Raw genomic sequence first — 21,660 nt, forward strand, 5'->3', positions numbered from 1 at the left:
TTTCATTTGCCCTCACATAACCCTCTGAGATAGGTACTAAAAACCCCATCTTACAGACGGGCAATCTGCCAGCTTGGTGGGGTTAAAGCAATTTGTTAGAAGATCATATAGCTATTAAGTATTTTTCAAAGGGAACTAAGGTTCAGGGCACCTGGGTGGCTCAGTCGGTTGGGTGTCCGACTCTTATCTTGGCTCAGTTCATGATCTCATGGTTCGTGAGTTCAAGCCCCGTGCCCAGGATCTACACAACATCATGGAGCCTGTCTGGAATTCTCTCTCCCTCTCTCTCTGCCCCTCACCTGCTCACATGGACACATGCGTGCCCTCTCCCCCTCAAAATAAGTAAGTAAACTTAAAAAGATAGGGAATAAAGTTTCAGTTATGCAAGCTAATAAATAAATTCCAGAAATCTGTTGTATGACACTGTGCCTACAGTTAACAATGCTGTATTGTGTACTAAAAAATTTAAGAGGGTAGATCTCTTTGAGATCTTATTATAATAATAATTTTAAAAGGGTCATGCAGCTATTAAGTGATAGAACCAAAATTTGAACCCCAGACCCACATCCTTAACCACTATCCTAGTTTATCTTTTCGTTTCTTGATATTATTCAAAAGGCAAATAAAATCTTAATATCATGCTAACATTCACAACATAGGAAATCAAGGTATGCTATTTCTAACGTTGGTTCTTATGCCTCTTAACTCCCTTCAAAAATAGATTAGTGAAGCTGAACATTAAGGCTCAAGTTTCCTTAACCTCCATTTCATAGAAGTTAAATGACATGGTCACAAAGCTAGGCAGCACCAGAGCCAGGATAAGAAAATGATGTCCTGACATCTCAGTGTTTTCCAGCCCATTATGCTACCCCCTTTAGAAGCCACAGCTAAAAAGCCCTGTTTAGGCACCCTGCTCAGGGGCGAGAACTCTCCCACAGAGGCTCCTAACTATGCCCTCTAATGATTAGATTCATGTGCTGCTTTGCTACACAAGAACGGAGCCCAAGTTTTGTCTCCTACCAGAGGGCTCGCATCTCCTTCCTGACCACAAAGATCCTCATCCAGAGGAAGAAGAAAATGTTGTGGCTCTACTGCCCCCTGCAGGCATTGTGCTGGCAACATTTTCCATCTTCATTTTTCAGTTCCACTTTCTGCTTTGGCAACCCTTACTCTTTGTTCTACGCTAAACTACGCTACCCCTAATACTTACGAAAATAATGAAATCTGAAACGAGTATTTAAAATAGCTTTTGGGAAACAGGGTTTTTATCAAAAACCTTATGTGTTTCTATCAAAACAAAAATGAGGTTTCTAATATTACATAATGTAAAGTGAATGTGGAATGTAACGCCACATAGCACTCCCACTATATTGCAAGTTTTTCACATAAGACACAAAGGCATATGGTTAATTTTAAAGCCAGTTAATATGTACGTTTCCTTGTGTATATAATGTACCACTATCAAGCAACTTTTACCAAGTATTGATTAAATTCGTTAAGTAGGAACTTTCCCCAAAGCATAGATTCCAGATACATTCAATTCAAACTGTTGTCAGTGGGTAACGGAGCAGAAAACCGGGACAAAGACTTCAGCTACGTCTGGAGCAAATCTGGTACTTACTTTGATTCTGTGTAGGTTTTGACTGACTGGAAAGGTCTTCATTTTCTATATGAAAATAAATAAATAAAAAGGTTGATTTCAAGTTTTATTCAAGTTAATCACCACCATAACAACCAGAGATTGGCATCAAAAAAAGAAAAGCCCGGGATGTGGATGCATTCTATGTTAGGAAAAACAACGCACGCTTACAGAGAGAGAAAGGAAATGGAGACAATGGTAGTAACTATAGTGAAGACTGACAGCATCATGAGCAACTGACCCCTAACCTCCGTCCCCCACCACTTCTCCTTAACTTATCGGGCTTTAAGTCACCATTGATATTTTGCAGACATATTTAAAAACACTTTCCGGAAAGGTGATGGCCTGAGACTGCCACCCAGGAGCAAGTGCAGGAGGACTTAGAGGTGGGAAACGGATGCCGAGCACAGAATCCGCTGCCACCTGAGGGAGCGATCTCACAGGCCGTGTGACGATCCAAGCAAATAGAAAGAAAGGGGCCCTGCTTTCCTGTTGCACTCACACTTCTGCAAAAGGCCCTATGCTAGGAGCTGCCGAGAACCACCCTAATGGAGGTAGACTTGAAGCCTGTGACACGGACCCAAGAGCACACTCCCCCCCCACACCCCCGGGAAAGGACCTAACTAGACCATCAGTCAAAGATTCAACGGGAAGAAAATTACCTCACAGCTTGACAGTAACTGCCCAAGAAACAAACAGTGGGACAGATACAAGGCACAGAAGGAACCTGCAAGCTCTGACGTGGTGAGCAAAAAAAAGATCATAGCTTGGCTAAGGAACCTGGTACAAATAAACAACCACAACATACGGTGTCTATCAATAAAGATTCAATGAAAGGAAAAAAATCTTTAAAAACTTGTAATGCAAACTGAGAACACATACATACACACACATAATATGCAAGAAAATATAAGCAGGGAAGGTGAAGGTTTAGATATAGAAATCTGATTCCAAATCAATAGATGTAAAGAATGGTGAAGATTAGAAATAACATTATAAAAGCTAAACTGCTTAGTTGGGAATAAGAAACAACAACAATAAAATCACACTTAAAATGGTAAAAATACAACAAAAAAAGAGGATATATAAATAAATAGGTAAGAGACTTAGAAGACAAATACAGTGCAAAATAAAAGTACCAGAAGGAGAAAGAAAGAACAGATGAAAAAGCAGTAACTAATGGAATAATGAAAACAAAATTTTCCTAAGCTTTAAAGACTTGAATTTTCGTATCTAAAGGGCTTACAGAGTTCTGTGAAAGATTAATGCTAAGATCCACACCTAGACATCCTGACGAAATAGCTGAACTCCACGATCAAAGACACTTCTGAATTCGAAAGATAAGGAATATTTTCTTTGTAAGCTTACAGAAGGAGACTGAGGTTCTAATAAAGAAGAGAAAGTTAACTGGAATTGGGTTTTTCATCTACAACTCTGTATATGTGCCCTTTTAAAAAAAGTACTTAGAGAAATTTTCTGCTCACAGAAAAGCACAATGAGCACATCGGGACCGAGGATCAGGGAACAGAGGAAGTAGTAAGAGGCCGTTAAGTTCAGAGGCCCAGAAGGAAACACGTATGGTATTCCAACAAAACACACATATTGATGAAAAAGGAGAGTGAGAGTGAAGTCAGTGGAGCAGGGAGCAGCTTTCCTAAGTTTTTGTATACTGACAACCATTAACGATACAAAGTAATCACTAGTGATCAAAAGTTCTAAGTTTGGGTGGGGTAAGGCGAGAGAAGCTATTAAAAATAAAACAGCAGGGTGACCAATACAAGTAAACAAAAGTAAGGGAAATGAAAAACTGGGACAGAAGATTAATAATGAATACAAAAATAAAATGGAAGGACTAAGAACAAATATGCAATTTTTATGATGACTGAAAATGCCTATTAAGCCTCATTCCCACTGGTTTAAAAATCAGAATCCAGCTATATGTAATCTATAAACCAACTAACCTAACAACAAAATAAAACCCTAAAATAAAAATTAAAAGTAAACATAAACATAAAATCAAATATCGTTATTTCTACAATATGAAAACAAAAAGGACAATAATACCCAATAACACCACGCAAGAAAGAACTATCTTAAAGTATAACTCAGCTGACATTTTTTTATACCTAGAAAACTCAAGAGACTTTCAAGAAAAAAAAGTAGAGTAAGTAATTAGTAATAAGCACGTACAAATGAAATATTCCATTTATAATTTTAATAAAAAATACCTTTACAATCCCTAGAGACAAACCTAAGGCAAAGAACCTATATAAAGAAAACTATAAAATCTTCAGAGATAAAATATGCCCTGGGGGAAAATCACTACCACCTGACATAGTAAGACTTAATATTATAAAAATGTCAGATCTCTCTAAATTTATATAACTGTATATATTATATAATTACATATTAATTATATGTATAATTAATGATATAAAGTTATATAATATTAATATCTATAACTACAAATATATATATATACATGTACACATACATTCAACTGTTTTTAACTGCATAAAATGATCTTCATGTTCAGATAGAAAAAAAGATTTCCAAATATAGTAAGAAAAATAGAAAATATAGTAAGAGAAAGCTAGCCTTACCAGATATCAGAACACACTATAAATCTGCTAATCAAATCAACATGTCATCATAACATAAAATAACTAGACTGGAACAGAATAAAGAATCCAGAATTAGAATCACATGTGTATATGAAAACTTAAGACAACTGCATCTTTCAAATCAATGGGGAACACAGATTAGTTAATAAATGGTGCTGGCATGACGGGCTACTCCATGGAAAAAAATTAAGAAGACCCTCTATTTCACCCCTACATGAAAATAAATTCCAGATGCCGTAAGAGTCTTACAAGACCCGGCTAACCTGGACTCCCTAGGGTTAAGAAGATCTGGAACAAGATAAAACAGTTCCAGCTTTTCTTTCTTAGCCTCTCTTTGTCTATGCAAAAATACAAAACTCTAAAGGCTAAAGGTACCATAAACAAGGGTAAGAAATAAAATGATAATTTTGGAAAAAACTGTTTGGCAACTCTCATCGGAGTACCTGGCTGCAAACAACGGAACCACTCTAGTGATTAAAAAAGAATTTGTTAATAAATGGTATTAAGTAACTCTGGGTCTCTGAGAAGGATAGAAAAAAAAAATTAAGTTCTGTCCCTACCCTACACATATCTAGAAATAAATCGTGAGTAGATTAAAAACTATATGTTAAGAAAGAATCCCTATAAAAGTAATTAGCGAATACAGATGACATTTTCATACTGCTGGGATGGGGAAGGGTTTCCTTAGCAAGACAAAACTCAGAGGAGTCAAATAAACAATACCTAAGTGAAATATTACATTTTTGTGAAAGAACACAAATGAAAATATAGGCTAAATCCCATGTTCCCTACAGACTCAAAGGAAAATGGTGAACTGAAAACCCAGGGGAGGTTTAAGCCCCTCTGAGCACCTTCTTACAAGCTTTTCCTCCCCACATAGGAGTGATGTGCCCAAATGGTAATACTCATTAAGTCAACTGTACTTTTCTACAGCCTCTCAAAGTTTCTTGCTCACGCGCAACTGTTCCTCGTTCCTCTGTCTCTAGCCCGCTCATGTTCGCACAGGTGGGCCAAGGCCGCTCTGGTAGAACCTAAACATCACACTCAGATCCGTCATCAGGCTGAGCGCGTTCTCCTGTTAGGACACCACGGCAAACAACCGTTCCCTCCAAGTGTACATTTGTGTCTAAGTAAACTCTTACTTTTAACATCCCGTAACAACACGATTTTACCTGTTCCTACTGGATTAGGAGTATATGGAGGCGGAGGGGGGACACCCGGAGCTATGACGTTGGCTAATGGTACCAGACCTGCATTGTTATAAGCACCTAAAATAAAATTAGAGGAAAAAACCATAATTCAGTATCATTCTGTGGCCACGAGTTCAAACCGTATTAACACAGCTATCTAATCTTTAAAACTGTTACGTAATAGAGTTGCCTTTTACGTGGCGGTTTGGGTCTACTGCTAGGAGAAAGCTGAGATCACATGAGACAACTGGAGATTGTGATTTCCCACTGCAGGCTCATTCCGGACATGAGCTCACTGAACGGCATGGCGGGCAGATCCCGCCGTACTTAAATGATCTGCCTCTTCTGTCAAGCACACATAGTTGAGGATACCTTTGAAAACCAACTACTGAAATGGGATTCAAGATGATTCACCAAAGCAAAAACTCATAATAATGATTAAAAAGAATCTATAATTAATTTACCAAAAAGTAAATGCCCTAAACTAAACTGGCTGCTGCGCGACTATAGACCAAGGCACTGTGGGGGCAGAATGAGACTCATCAGAGCGTATTTCAGAAGTGCTCCAATTTTCCCAAGTACATAGACCAACATTTACTTTCAACTTAAGAATAAAGGGCAAAAAGAAGAAAAAGTAAAAAACGTATGAACTGCTGCTTACTTGGTGCGATAGTTGCGTGTGGCCGGCACGGAGGTATCGGGTAAGGGACCGGCTTATGTGGATTGTATGTTGGAGGAGGCTAGACGAAGGGGAAGTACAGCAGTTAGAAGAAAACTAAGTCAGGAGCCTCCCTACAAAACAAAATACAACTCGTCTTTTGACATATTTAGTACTAAGAGGCTAAAAATGCTCCAGCATATCAAAGGCTACTGGACCGATACGCGGCACAAAATGAGGGAAATGTCTTTGCTCTAATAAATGTGGTTCCTATAATTTCCAAAGGCAGATGCTGCCAAAGACTGCTGTAGAGGTGTTTTTTATTTCCGTGTTAAATCTTCTCTCATGAAGGGTCAGATCTTCTCCAAAATAGCAAACTCCTCTCTGACCCAGCAGAGGTTAATGTGAGAATTCCTAGCTCCTCTTCTGTCACACAAGAATTCCGCTAGGTTTTGGAGCCTTGGCTACCCAAGAACTTCCAACATCCTCCTAAACTCATCAGAGATTCATGTTATCATTCTTACCCTCTTGTCACCTTGGGAAAAAAAAGCACTATATCTGTTAGCATTCAGCACTCTGACAACTCCAGGAGAACGTGGATTGGGGGGGACTATGAATTCGGTGTTTTGGTCTTCTTGCCTTTTGAAATCCTCAACTCTTTTATTTTACAGTTCAGCTGGTCTCTAGAAAGCCAGAGGTATCTGAAGCTACGCCAAACGTTGTATTTTTCACTACAGTGAGCGAGAGAGGGACCCCACTTCGGGGAATCTCGCACTCATGCTCTTGAAGCAGAGGGCATCCACTGGTAGTAAAAGACCTAGATTCTTTCTGGCTCTCACACACGGCAGCCCAGTAAGATGCACTAGTCTTGTGCAAGGACTATGATCTGTGACTGTTTTGCCATAAACAACTGCCACTGGAATTCCTGTCATGTAAACAAGCAGGGACGGCAAGACAGCTGTGTAAAGGCCTCAGCCACTTCAACTCGAACAATCCTTCAACCTGCAGGGTCATCTGTGGGTTTAGTTTATATCCTAACCAATCATTAAAATCACTCCCTTAAAAATACCCTCAGCCTCCTGGCTCCGCTCTTGCTTCACCAGTAACACTCATTTGGCCACAACCTTAAAGGTCTCCGACTCCACTCCTGCAAGGGAGCAGCTGAATAGGGACGGCGAAACAAAACAAAACAAACAAATTTGACTGGTCTCGCTTTGAAATAAAACACGGAACCTCAGAATGGCCCTTAACGCTGTTAACTAATTATGCTTTTTTATTTCCCTAGACCCTTCACTTTCCCGGAGTTTCTGGTACACTCTAAACTTTACAACACAAAAACAGAATTTATGCTGTCTGCTGTGGACAGACAGAAAACTACATGTAAGAGTTAAGACCCGTTTCATCATTTCTTCTCTACACATACCGGTTTGGATGGTCCAAGAATCCGTGCGGCGATTCCTTTGCCTTCATTAGTACATTCTTCACCATCTTTTTTCAAGGGAGTTCCCTATTTAAATAAATACGTAAATATGTAAATAAATATGTACGTATGTATGTAAGTAAGCAAATAAATAAATAGAAAAGAATTGAGACTTAAAAAGAAAAAATCACCTCAAAGCAAAACCAAAACAAATCCCTCACAGTATTACACTGAAGAAAAGGATTGAACACGGTAAGGGGGTTAAGGACCTGGATTCCAGATCCAATCCTGACTTGGCTTTAAGACCCTGTTAAGGTCCTCAGCCTTCCTCTGCCATAGAACCCTCACAACATGTGCAGGCACCCAGAAGCACGCAATACTCATGAGGATGACAGGAGAGCAGAATGAAGTAGGTTTTAATTTTTCCCCTCCGCAACTGGAGCAACCAGAAACAAGACTTCCGTGCCTAGGGATGTGTAACGGTCAAGGGATCAAAAAGAGTGCCTATATTACAACCAAAAATAGATGATAAAAAATGATGTTCTCAGTAAGCATTAAGTGTGATAGTTTACATTACGCAAGAATAAACGAGACCTCATTCAAGACTGCTATTATTAACAGATCAGAATGAGCGGACAGACTTTTACGATGCATCCTCCTAAGGGTGTGTCCCTAAATGGTACATACTAGTAAGGAAGCCAACTTCCAAGATGGCTCCCAGAGGTCCCCACATCCTGTATGCCCTTGTGAAGTTCCCTTCCAGAATGAACAGAGCTGACCTGTGTAACAAATAGGGTATTCCAGCAATGATGGCAATTTGACTTCCAAGACTATGTCCTAAGAGATAACACAGCTTCCACTTGCTTTCTCCTGGATTATTTGCTCTGATGGAAGTCAGCTACCAGGTCATGAGGTATTCAAGCAGCACTACAGGAAAGTCCTTATGGTAAGGAACAAAGACCCCCACCAACGACCGACACTAACTTGCCAGGCATGTACACGAATCCCCTTGGGAGCAGAGTCTCAAGCTCTAATGGAGCCTTCTGATGACTATATCCTCATGAGAAACTCTGAGCCAGAACCAATCTAAGCCTCTCCCCACTGAGAGAGGCTGTTTTAATCCACTGAGTTTTAATCCACTGTTTTAATCCACTGAGTTTTAGGGTTATTTGTTATAGCACAAAAAATATATACCATTCTTTGAAAAGATTATCTTATAAAGACATTTGAGGAACACCGGTTGGTATCAAAACAAATTTTTTTCCTACAGGACTTCTCAGAGCCTTTAGCATGCGGTGTCTCTCCAGGAAGGAAACGTTGCACATAATTTTCCAAACACACTTAATTGTGAAACCGAGGAACACTGAGAATATGAGAAATGGTCCTTTATTAAATGCAAATAAGTGCTTCTAACAAAACAAACTCATCCTCCTTTCTGTTTGGCTTGTTTTCTATACATTTGACACGCATATTTTAAAGTAGTCTGAACTTTCAATCAGTAAGGAATCCATGAATTAAGCTGCCAACGTAATAAATTTCCTCTGCTTGGTAGAAGCATCATCAACTGGTATTTTCTTTAAATATCTTAACCGTGCTAAATTTCATACTTAGCCACAAGAAGTTTCTATAGTCACAAACATATACTTACTGGGAAAATTCCATTTATGCGACTAGGTTTTCCTTTGGGATATGGATTTCCTGGGATTGTTCCACAAGAAGATATCATGGCATGAGGAGCTTTGCAGCCCCCCTTGAAAGCCTGGAACAAAAAAAAGAGGGTAGTTAAAAAACAAAAAACAAAAAACAACTCATAGGCTAAATATTCTGGGTATTAGGAAGACCCGTTAAAAAACATGAACTGAGGAACAGCATGACATTAATCTGTTCATACATTCATCAGCACTTACAGTAGTGAACATGACCAAAATTATTTAGTAAAATCATTTTATTTCCGTGGAATTACTCAAGCGGTAACATGTGTTTAATTAGCTTTCTATTGGTCACAACGAACAGACTCCTACACAAAGATATCTCCACAGGAGGTTTTGCAAATTGTGCGCAAAAAAGTTCATTTACTATTTAACGTGTCCCATTTCTCCAACGACCAAGAAATAACATCGTCCAACTCTACAAATGCCAAGCTTATGTTACAGGCGAGGCAAAGAGAGCAACAGATGACACGGACATGGGTCTGCTCTGAAGACACGTGTAACTTGGTGGAGGAAACACAAGCAAGTAACATGGGAGGGACACTGGGTATCCAAAGAGCTGTACTGTTGAAAAAGCAAGAGATATCTGGGCAAACTGCATTCATCATAGTGTTCCATAGTCATGAGACACAATGAGGGATGTTCTGGCTTATTACTGCATCCTCAGCTTCTACAATGGTACACTAACCAGTCTTGAATTCATACTCAATAAATATTAAATGAATGAAAAACACTACATTAGGCGACATATATCCCAATAGACCCATATTATGTTACAGGGGTATGAGGTTATATATGGCTGTATTTTACAGCTACGTACGATGTCACATATTCTGTTGCAGAAGTATATTGGTTTTATAAATTCACTCACAACACATATAATTGGCTATATCATCCCACCCTAAAAATTATCTCAATTTTTGTTTTTTATAAATAGTACCAGGGTAAATACCCTTATATACAAATTGGTATATATTTATTTCCTTGGAATAAATTCCTAGTAATAGAGTTTTGGGGTCAAAAGGCATGAACACTTTAAGGCTCTCCTAATTTACCTTCCAGAGAAGTTGTACTAACTTACATTGACTAGACAGCCTATTCCACAGAATACTCAGGCCCATGTTACTTCTGAGAAGGAAAAGTGACCTGATCAGAATGCTTTATGTGGAAGAAAACAACAGCAGTAAATGCAGTGTGCCTTAAAGAATTTTGTCAAGAGAACCAATGAACAAGTTATTAATGTTAGAACTGTGGGCTCAGATCTTGCTTCCACTCCAATAGTTCATGAGTAAGGCGAAGTTTTCTGCTGGCTCTGAGCTTAGCAGAGGCTGCAAGATTTAATGTGCCTCGGCAGTCAGGCCCCAGGAGAGGAGTCTGCATCTTCCTCAAGCGGGTTTTTGGTCATTATTTCAGTTTCCAGCCATCACGATCTTAAGAAACAAATACCTTAAGTAACAAATCAAGTAGGTTTCAGTAAGTACTACTTCTTCCATTCTTGAGATTTTAAAGTAGTAAACTGGAATTTTGCTTCATTATCTATCTCTTAGATCTGATTAACATAAGACTGATGACAATGAGGGGCGCCTGGGTGGCTCAGTCGGTTAATCTTCTGACATTGGCTCAGGTCAAGACCCCGTGGTTTGTGGGTTCAAGGCCTGCGTCGGGCTCTGTGCTGACGGCTCCAAGCCTGGAGCCTGTTCAGATTCTGGGTCTCCCTCTCTCTCTCCGCCCTCCCACCCCTCCCCAACTCGTGCTCTGTCCCTCTCTTTCTCAAAAATAAACATTAAAAAAAATTTTTCTTTAAAGTTAAAAAGAAAGACTGATAACGATACAAATTTAAAACATCACATTCACAATTACAGAAGATTAAAGGCAAAAGTTTGGAGGCATGGCAAAGCTACTAGGGGATGGAGAATAAATACCGACTGAGGCTTAAGCTGAGGAGCTGAATAGGTCACTCTCAAGCCATTTCCTCATCCGTCAGTACCCCCTTCACCCAGCTCTCATCCTCCACGGACTGTAGGGCTGTCATTCTTGACCCATCGCACAAGAGCAGTCAGGTCATTTGTCACAGAAACACGGGAATAAGACTGTACTTTTTCATCAACATTCAGAAGAACCCAGTGTTCTATTTATAGAGCAATCTTGAGAAAATTACCTGTTCAAGTACTCTTTTGCACCGTTTCTTCTCAGACATATTTATCCTGAATAAATCTTCAATGGGACGAGAATTCTGTGCATCAACAATGTTTCTACCAAGGAAATGCAATTTAGCTTTTAAGAACCTGGACATACAATACAAAGGCCACAATCTTTACCATACAACTCTACCTGAGTAAGCTTCTCCCCAATGACACAGGGAGAAAAGTGATTATTTCGTTTTAATTGGTGAATATAAACAACATGCTTACATAAAATTGATAAATATAACTGAGCTGAGGCTCATCTGGTTACCTAAAAGTAACAAAGTAATTCAATAAAGAGCACCATTCTGAGATTCTTTGAAAACGTCCCCTCACGAGGAGTAGCAGGAGATCTAAGGCAATAGAAAAAAAAAAAACTATGTGGCCAAATGCATAAGAGTCATGGTTGATCTAAAACTGAAGCTTACCTTGTGCTTTAATTTTGTATTTTTGTGCACATCTACAAAACACTTGTAGGTTGTAAGTCCCATATGTTACATGGTATACGTTATAAGTCCCTTACAGCACTTCAAAATGCACGTGCTCGAAATAAACAGCAACCTACAGACTGTTCCATCCTGCAGAACAGCAGGCTCTTTTTCTCCTTGAGCTGACATTCATCACAGTCACCTACTCCATGCAGCGCTGAGTGCTTTCACATATCTTACAGTATCAAAAGTTCACATATCCTACCGAGTAGGTGAGATCCTTATCTTTACACCCGAGGAAAATAAGGTCCATAAAGAATAAGTACATATCAAGCCAAAAAAAACACGTTGATCAGAATGTGGCAGAACCTAACCACAAACCCGTAGCTTTCTCAATAAGCCTTTCAAACTATTCAGAGTAGGAAGGCAATGGAAGTCACTGAAATGCGGACAAACCAAATAAATAATCTCAGTATGGCCTGTTATTCTCTAAGGTATAACCACGTGTAATAAGTACACTAGATATTTAGATATAAAAATTCAGTCTACATTTTCACAGATCTTATTAGAGTTCCATTTGCTGATAAAATTCTAACACACACTAATGAGTTAAAAAAGATTTAAAAAGTTTTCCAAATTTTCTCCAGTGAAGTAACAAGAAAATGAAATACTTACGAAGCTAACAGCTCAAGAGCGACTAGCTTGTCTTTACTGAAGGTGAAACAATTGAGAATATGGACCACTTCTGCTGGGTGAACAGCCACCATTTTCTATGAATATAAAAAATAATGTTGTTTTCAACATGACAAGTTTTCATGCCAGAAATTGCCTTTTTTAGGGAAACATGGTTAAATGTTCTTAATGTAAATATTTGAGGTAAAACTGCTTACTCAAAAGCAAGCCCTAACAACCATGTGACTTCAACTCAGGCTTTTTCTATATAACCATTTCAGTTGAAGACCTAAGTTCCCCATGCACTCTTTCTTATCATTTCTCAGTGGATTCATTTATAGAAAAAAATACTTACATATACTACTTTTCTCAGAAAGGTCATGAAAAAGGGGGGATTTGTAAATATGGGAAATACTTGGCTTGAGAAGGTAGAAAAAAAACTACATTCCTCAGCTAGAACACCAAGTAGTCTATAATCAGGGATTCCTAAAGTGATGTCCACGTGCTGAATACTGTTACTAAGACAGGGTGACAGCAGAGTCACCTCAGTAGGGAAAGGACAGGTTAAACAGTACGAGTGTGCACGTGTGTGAGCAGGGGGAGGGGCAGACAGAGAGGGAGAGAGAGAATCCCCAACAGGGACTATCAGCGCAGAGCCCTGCTCGGGACTTGACCCCATGAACCGTGGCATCATGAGCTGAGCCTAAATCAAGAGTCAGATGCCACCCAGGTACCCCTAAACAGAACTTTACTGCAGAACTTTCTTAGGAGTCTTATAATAACACGCACTGTGACGCTCCAAGATTGTGTGCAATGTTACATAATTTGACCAGGGTACTTTTGTTTCTGAAGATAGGATTCAGCCAATTTACAGATTTATGTTAACAGTGGATGGAATTCAAAGGAAAGTCAATGCCAGATCATTTAGAATCACTGCCCAATAGATTCCTACAATTTAAATTTTTTTTTTTTTACATTTCTTTATTTTTGAGAGACAGAGAGAGAGCGTGAGTGAGGGAGGGGCAGATAGAGAGGGAGACACAGAATCCGAAGCAGGCTCCAGGCTCTGAGCTGTCAGCACAGAGCCCAACGCGGGGCTCGAACCCACAAACCGCGAGATCATGACTTGAACCGAAGTCGGACGCTCAACCGACTGAGCCAGCCAGGCGCCCCTAGATTCCTACAATTTAGAGCAGTGGTTTTCAGACAATTTTATCCAGGTTAGCACCAAGAGAATTGGTTTAACTATATACCCTTTTGCAAGTCTTTAAATGGACATCTAAAAACTATGCTACAAGTTTAAATATTTACAAAAAATTGATTTATTTATCTTCGTTATATATTTGTAAAAAGTTTGGAACTACTGATTTAGTTCACTTCATTTATGAAAATGTCTATTGTATAACCTAATTGTCAAGATTAGTCCTCTGTGAAAACAACCAAATCAGACTGACTTTGTCAGAAAAGGCTGGACTCATTAAGTTGTGCCCATGCTAGCCTTTTGCCTCTAAATACCTTAGAATTTTAATTTTAAGGTAGGTCCAAGTAAGCAGGCCTCAGAGCTTTGTCATGAATTTTTTGTCTTAATAAAATAAGGGGAGGTCCCCATCAGTATTTCTTACAAAACCTCTCTGCTTTGCTCTCCCTCTTAGGAAATTACTAGTCTCTTTGGTCCTTGGGGAAAAGATTTTCACCCTGGGGTGACGGGTGGATGGGTGAGATAACCTTTTTTTTTAATAAAGTTAAAAAAAAAATTGTTAAAGAGGAGACACACTAACACATCCAGACACTTTCTTTGCCAAATTAGTTTAGGAAGCTAAGGATCTGTAGGTTTCCTTAAAGCTATCCGTGCCTGATCCTCCGAGGAGAATCTTCCTACACAGCCAGATACTGTTAGACTTAAATGTCTCCTTTAATTTAGGCTCTAGCACTGTGCTGGCCATACAGTAGCCACTAGGCACATGTGTCTATTTAAATTAAAATGAAAGAAATAATACAGTTCCACAGGCGGACCAGACACATTAGGTGCTCAAAAGCCACATGTGGTCAGTGGTTACCATACTGGACAGCAGAGATACAGAACTTTTCCATCATCGCTGCAAGTTCCATTTGGACAGTGTTGGTCTAAAGAATTATAAATAGAAACCCAACTGACTACTGTTCTAAAACTAAATACGAAAGGATAAAGATATCAAAAATTTGAAGGACGTACACAAAAACACTTAAGAATTCAAATTCTAGGGGTGCCTGGGTGGCTCAGTCGGTTAAGCGGCCGGGTCATGATCTTGTGGTTCATGAGTTTGAGCCCCAAGCCAGGTTCTGTGCTGACAGCTCAGAGCCTGGAGCCTGCTTTAGATTCTGTGTCTCCCTTTCTCTCTGCCTCTCCCCCACTCACGCTCTGTCTCTCTCTCTCAAAAAAATAAATAAGCTTTAAAAAAAAATAAGAATTCAAATTCTATGGGGGGCATCTGGGTGGCTCAGTCAGTTAAGCGTCCAACTCTTGGTTTTGGCTCAGGTCATGATTTCAGTTTCTTGAGTTTAAGCCCTGCGCTGCGCTCCAGGCTGACAGCAGGGGGGCCTGCTCGAGATATTCTCTCTCTCTCTCTCTCTCTCTCTCTCTCTCTCTCCCCCTTTCTCTCTGCCCCTCCCCTGCTTGCACTCTCTCTCTCTCTCAAAAGAAATAAACTATAAAAGAAAATTCAAATTCTATGTTTTGTTTGCCTATAAATATTTTCTCTTCCAATCTGCCAATTAGGATCCTATGGTTCACAACTTAATAAGGTACATACAATTTAAATTCACAGTTTGGGGAGTCTTAATTTTTTTTAACAATTATTTGATTAATCAAAGTAAAATAAAACTTAGGATTAGTTTTTCTAATGCAAACAAATTACAACCTGAGATCAATTATAGAAAACAAGGGGAGAATTCAAGATACTTAAATTCTTCATTCTAAAGAAAAGTAAGTTACTTACATGTTGTAATGCTTTCATTGCCTTTAACTGAGGTTCAGCCCAGGAGAAATATCTCAGTAAATCGACCACCTGAAAAAGAAAGAACTCCTTTAGCTCTAATGATATGTATTCGCCAACATTTCTACAAGATTTGTTTCAGTACTATGAATTACTATTCGGTCCCTTACTGGCACAAATCACAATTTAAGTGCTCAATGGCCATCTGAAGTAGGTAGTTACCACGAGGAATAGTGCAAAAAGAGAACATTTTGATCATCACAGAGACTGCGGCAGCGCTGCTACAGAAATAAACAAGAAGTGTGAAATACAGGAAAAACAAAGTACCTAAAGAAAAGAGAATGAAAAAGTACTAGATGGAGATAAATGTCAGCTGTGTTACGAATGGAAAACTTTAAAAATTTCGTGGAGAGTGACAGTTTTAATCAATCACAAAAGGGTGTTCAGTGGTGTAGTTTAGAATAGGTCTGCTCTCTCCTGCTCTTTTCCTTGAATCTGAAGGGCACGGATCTCGTATTTACACCACAGATCTATTCCCTAAACGTGTTAAGAATCACCATGAGTTACTCCAGCAATCTGTAAACAGTAGGGCATTTGGGGAACACAGTTAGCCAGGCTCTCCCACCACTACTGCCACCAGCGAATTTCAAATGAATGAGGGAGATACTACGAGATCTCTTATAAAAGAGGAGGAGGGCATCAAGGTCACAACCCTGAAGTTCCTGCATAGTCACCACCACCCTTTTCACTGCCTCCAAGGGAAATCCAAAAGAAAAGAAAAAAAAAAAAGACTCAAAGAGGGAGTAATAAAATCTGGGTTAGTGAATTAATGTGTTAAGGTTTCAATTATTCTACAAAGCAAAATTAATGCTAGAGACTGGAGTGGTATATGAAGAGCAGAAAATACTTTCACTCCTTATAAAGTGATGTGTATGCTGCAAATGGGTATTATGCATATGTTCTTTACTATCATGGGAATAATGGTTTTACTATATATACACGTAGAAAATGCTACCTGCCACTTTACCAACCAAAAAAACGTTGCTATCACGTCTGATAGGAAGAAAAACCTTCAATACAATAAGGAGGCTTAGAAGGTCATACTTAAAAAATAGCTTTTAGTTTTTTAAAGTTTTTGATGACTTTAGCAAAGTGGAATAACCACCAAGGGAAGTTTTCTACAAAATTTCACACACACACACATATACTCGAAAGAAGAAAAGTTATCATCTATGAGATATTATAAATCTTTGTAAAACATTTAAATTAAGGTGATTTTGAAAAGTAATGGGACAGCTGAAAAACACTCACTAAATAGACAGCAATACAACGCATGCAATTTGTAAAGTGGCTTTTAGGCATTTAAGAGTCAAAACCTCTGTAGGCTTAAAGTGATCCAAACCTCAAGTTTTAAAAATCTTGAGATAACAGATGAGAAGTTGGGGCATTTACCAACGCCACCTACAGATTCATCCACTGTCTACCCTCTCCACATTCTTACCCTTTCCCAGAACTCTTCAGATGCACATTTCTCTTTCTGCCCTATTTCTCTATCAAGTGTTTTTTAAGTATTCCTCAGAAATCAGGCCTCTCTATGTGTGTTGCGTGTATGCATACATATGCATACACTTTTTAAATTAGCAAACTCCCCCTAAAGCTGCATGAGTTTTCATTAAACTACCATGCTTAAAACATTATTTGTCTGGCAGTGACAGAAACTACTTATTAAACACCACATTTTGTTTTAACATGTAGTCAATTTCGTAATTACTGACTTATAAATACTGTACAAATTTGGGTATGTTTACCATTAGAAATTTATAAATTCATGATGCTGTGCTCAGAATAAATATTTGAAAACTGGTCTTGGACACTGAATTTTAAAATGTTACCAGGGGCACCTGGGTGGCTTAGTTGGTTAAGTCTGACTCTTGGTTTCGGCTCAGATCATGATCTCACAGTTCGGGAGCTATGCTGACAGCTGTGGAGCCTGCTTGAGATTCTCAGTCTCCCTGTCTCTCTGCTCCTCCCCCACTTGGTCTCTGTCTCTCTAAATAAACATAAATTAATAAAATAAAATAAAATAAAATAAAATAAAATAAAATAAAATAAAATAAAATAAAATGTTAACACAGGCGCCTAGGTGGCTGAGTCAGTTGAATGTCTGACTCTTGATTTCAGCTCAGGTCATGATCCCAGGGTCCTGGGATTGAGCCTCTCATTGGGCTCCACACTGAGTCTGGAGCCTGTTTAAGATTCACTCATTCTCTCTGTCTGTCTCTCTCTGCCCTTCTCCCCCGCTCGTGCTCTCTCTCTAAAACAAAAAATAAAATAAAGTTAATATATGATATTGCAGTGAAAGTAGGTATGTTTATAAAATACTCTAACTATACACTAGGTAAAATTTTCTCCCCAAATAGAAAGCTTCTAAAGTTTCTGAATAAATACAGCAACAAACTAAAAGCAATTCTGAACTTGACCAGCAAGTAAATAGACATTAATGAGAATATCAGAGTGAAAAAAGATCTTTGTATACACAAATACCTGTTCACTAGAGAAATATCCATGCACATATTCAATTGCTTTTAATTTGTACTCTGTCAGAACAGCCTAAGAAAGGAAAAACAAAAACAGCATTAGCATATGTAAGCTAAATAGTAACATGCAGAGTCAAAACTGCCTAAGCAACATGGCAGCCCTTCTTCAGCCCCAGCCCAGGCAGCGAGTCACTGGGGTGACATGACATTCTACCTTTCCAGGTTCCATGCAGTAAGGGATACGTTGAGACAGCAGGAAAACCTCCTGAGTCTCCCTACTCACTCCTACCAGGAAAAGGAACAAAGCTGTAATAGGCAAGCGTTGACATTAATAGAAATTCCATACAGAATTCCTGTAAATGTTATTAGAGGTTCAGAACATCCCAAATTCAACCAAACTGTCATTTTTAAGAAGCCTAATTATATCAAACATTATTCATGCATTCATGCATCAATTATTGAGCAGCTATTATGTGCTAAGTGATAGAGAAACATGAATGACAAGGTCTGGTCAGGTTCTCAGTACTTCCACTGGAATGTTAAGACCCCAGGGAGCCTAAAAGGGCCCTCAATTCAATCTGTGTGCCTGCTACTAACTGGCCTCGTGGCCTCTGAAAGGCATTTTAATTAGCTTGAGAACCTTTTTAACCATAAAAAGGGAACAACATTCACTACCCACCTCAGAGTTACTGTGAAAATTAAAATAATCAATAGTAGATCTGACACATAATAGTACTAAGTTATGGTTCCTTTCCTCACAGGGTCTCTATCAATGGGAAGTTCAGGGAGAAAGTATGGTGGTCTTGACCCAGCACTATCCAGAACCAGTTGAAATCACATATGTTGTCCTTGCAACTGTTTGCCAAGCTTAGAGATGGAAACAACCATAATTTGGTAGCTACTAATCGTTAAAAATCAACCCTTTGTACTATAAAACAATATTTGTACTTGGTATATATATCATTTGCTAGGAGAAAATATGACCAGTTTACTGAAAGAAATATCCAGGTTGCCCAGTAGTTTTTCACTGAAAAGGGAAGTGAGGAAGAGAGCATGGGACTCTGGGTAAGGTACTCTTACTGTTGAGATGTAATCTCAGGAAGTGATTACCTGGTTTAAACGAATTTATATCTACAAAGTCTGAAAGCAATTTTTTTTAAAAACCAATAGTAATTCTCATTTAGATATGCCTACATTTTTATCCCATTTTAACAGACTTAAGACAATGCTGATATATCTAATTTGCTTGCAGACCAAAAATAAGGATTTAAATAAGAAAGTAAATTGCTATCTCATGTATGACTTTGATCTCTGGAAAATATCCTATTCCCCTCATTAATATCTGTGTGTGTGTGTGTGTGTGTGTGTGTGTGTGTGTGTGTGTGTATGTGATCTTTTCACAACATAGAAGGGAGAGATTTTGCAAATTGCACCCTATAACTTCCAAAAGTAGAAATCTACTTGGTCTACTTGAACCCACAAATTACTTCCTCATAAACAGTAAATATCAGTTCATAAACAAATTGTTACAAATTCTATACATATAGTTGACAACCTGACATTTTATAGCAAATTTTAATTGGACAAGCTGGATTTGCAAAAGCTGAAATTTTGACCAAAAACAACATTCAATATCGCCCAACATGTAAATTTAACCTAATACACGAATTTGAAAAACAGTTTTAGGACAGATGAAGAAAACTAACACTTTGCTTTATAGAAAATGCAGAAAAACAGCATGTCTACAGGCAATTTCATTCATTTCATAAGCTGAAATAAATCAATCACCAGAGCATAAAGTAACAAATCCTACCCTGTCAGTCAAGGGTCTTAAAGGTTTGGAAATGGCCAGAAGTTCTAAGCAAAACACTCAGTATTAGCATACTAATGGTACAGATGGTCCTTCCAGATCTAATTATGTAAACACTTTTGTGCTTTAAGTATTTACTGGGCTCAAGGCTACATTCCAAGTATTTTTGCTGTTTGGTTCATTCTGGGAGGTAGGTTACATACAACAGCCTCGAAAAGAAGCAAAAATTTAGAAAACAGGAAGAAAAAAGGTGTTGAAATTCAAGTTATTGAAGCCCATTCCTAAGAATATGACTTTAAACCTAATACATTTGGACATTGTGTCCGTCCAGGCAACACATAGCCTATCTTCAGATTTGAAAAACCTGCCATGAGAACTCCCATTAAAGAAATTTTATACGTATTATCTCTTAATTGTCAGTCTTAGGTTACTGAAAGATGAGATAAAAAGTTAAATATTAAATCACTTTTCCGCCAAGTACAGAGCTATTAGATTTGTAGAGCCGGCTTCCGAACGAGTATTCTTTCAATATATTTTCCACAATACCGCACTGATCGTCAAATTTAGCATTAACAACTTAATTTCTATTTGTATCGTGAAATATATCGCGATACAAGCTCCCGTAGTGTACATTAAAATTCCCACCAATTTTGCAATCCTAAAACTCGTATTTTGCACCATCGGCACGCAGTCCTTCAAAGAGAATTAACTACGAGAATTCGTAGCTCACAGATTGATTTAAGGCATTAAGTGAAATTACCTTTCTAATTTCATCCAACACCGTTTCAAAGGACTTTTTGTCCATCTTGGTTAGTTTCGACGTGGGTTTTACACAGTTGCACTTTCAATCACAAAATGTTCATCCCTGGTCTGCTCTAATAGTAAAAACGTTTATAGCTGAGGAGGAAAGACTCCAGGAGCAAGAAAAAGGATGCAAAGAGGTAGAGAGTACTTCAAACTCTGCAAAAATTTCTAAAAATGGACACTTATAAAAACTTTTTATTAAAAGCAAAAACCGCCAGACTTTCTCAGCTTCAGGACACCTCGGGGAAGAGTCCGGTGCTCTCGGAGTCCTGCAAAGAAGCCCAGGGCTTGGCAGCCGGAGCTGAGCTGCGGTCCCCTGCAACTGAAGGCCAGGCGCCGCCGGGGAAAGGTCGTGAAGCCGCTCTCCCGAGTGGAGCGGCCGGGAGAGCAGATGCACCTGCGCCCCGGATCCTGCGGGCGGCGAAGAAGGAGGTACCGGCCTCTCAACCGCACCAGCGCCTAGGCCGCCGGCCGCCGCCCCTCACCGCGGCGCATGGCCCGACTTGCGTTCAACCCCAGCAGCTGCGCTGGCTCCTGGGTCCCGTAGCCCGGGCAGCGGAGGCCGGGCAGGCTCTTTGTTACCAGCTGCCACGGCTTCCGGGAGCGGGCCGGCAGCCGGAGAGCACCGGGAGCCGGGCGAGGGGGCCCACACTCTCCGGTAGGGGGACTCCCGAATACCGCGGCGCCCACGGCGTCTAGAGCCCTTCCTGGTTACCCCTACAGCTCCCACCGGCTCCTGGGGGCCTTTAAAGAAGCTCGTCGCGCCCCTGTAAACCCAACTCTGCGCCGAGAGCTTCGGCCTCTCTTTCCCGAAAGCCAAAGGAGGGGGTCCTGGTGTGGGAACGTAGGTGTCTACAGCAAATGCCTGGATTCCTCAGAATCGGAGGTAGCTGAAATCTTTCTCAGAGCTTGCAAATCATTTTTTGAGAGCCACATTTCTATTTTGCGGGTTTGCGTGTGTTGGGTTGTGATTTTTCAATCTTAATTAAAAAAAAAATGAACGTCGAGTGGTTA

At 39.4% G+C, this 21,660-nt stretch overlaps 1 protein-coding gene across 4 annotated transcripts in view; it reads right to left on the minus strand.

Annotated features, from left to right (window-relative positions):
- PROSER1 (proline and serine rich 1) overlaps window positions 1-21,660 on the minus strand; it is an 81,757-nt gene that overhangs the window by 6,349 nt on the left and 53,748 nt on the right. For 3 of the 4 annotated variants that reach the window (XM_042959629.1, XM_042959676.1, XM_042959738.1), the window contains 9 exons: window positions 18,040-18,105; window positions 15,499-15,567; window positions 12,527-12,621; window positions 11,399-11,492; window positions 9,180-9,290; window positions 7,535-7,618; window positions 6,115-6,193; window positions 5,436-5,531; window positions 1,622-1,666 (listed from right to left, as the gene is read on the minus strand). In XM_042959629.1, the coding sequence (XP_042815563.1) occupies window positions 1,622-1,666; window positions 5,436-5,531; window positions 6,115-6,193; window positions 7,535-7,618; window positions 9,180-9,290; window positions 11,399-11,492; window positions 12,527-12,621; window positions 15,499-15,516 (622 nt within the window). In that variant the 5' untranslated portion in view covers window positions 15,517-15,567; window positions 18,040-18,105. Of the gene's footprint in view, window positions 1-1,621; window positions 1,667-5,435; window positions 5,532-6,114; window positions 6,194-7,534; window positions 7,619-9,179; window positions 9,291-11,398; window positions 11,493-12,526; window positions 12,622-15,498; window positions 15,568-18,039; window positions 18,106-20,602; window positions 21,627-21,660 lie in introns of those variants that run through there. The other variant, XM_042959618.1, reaches the window with a different exon arrangement.

Source organism: Panthera tigris, chromosome A1, assembly GCF_018350195.1.
Source record: "Panthera tigris isolate Pti1 chromosome A1, P.tigris_Pti1_mat1.1, whole genome shotgun sequence".
Lineage (NCBI taxonomy): Eukaryota > Metazoa > Chordata > Mammalia > Carnivora > Felidae > Panthera > Panthera tigris.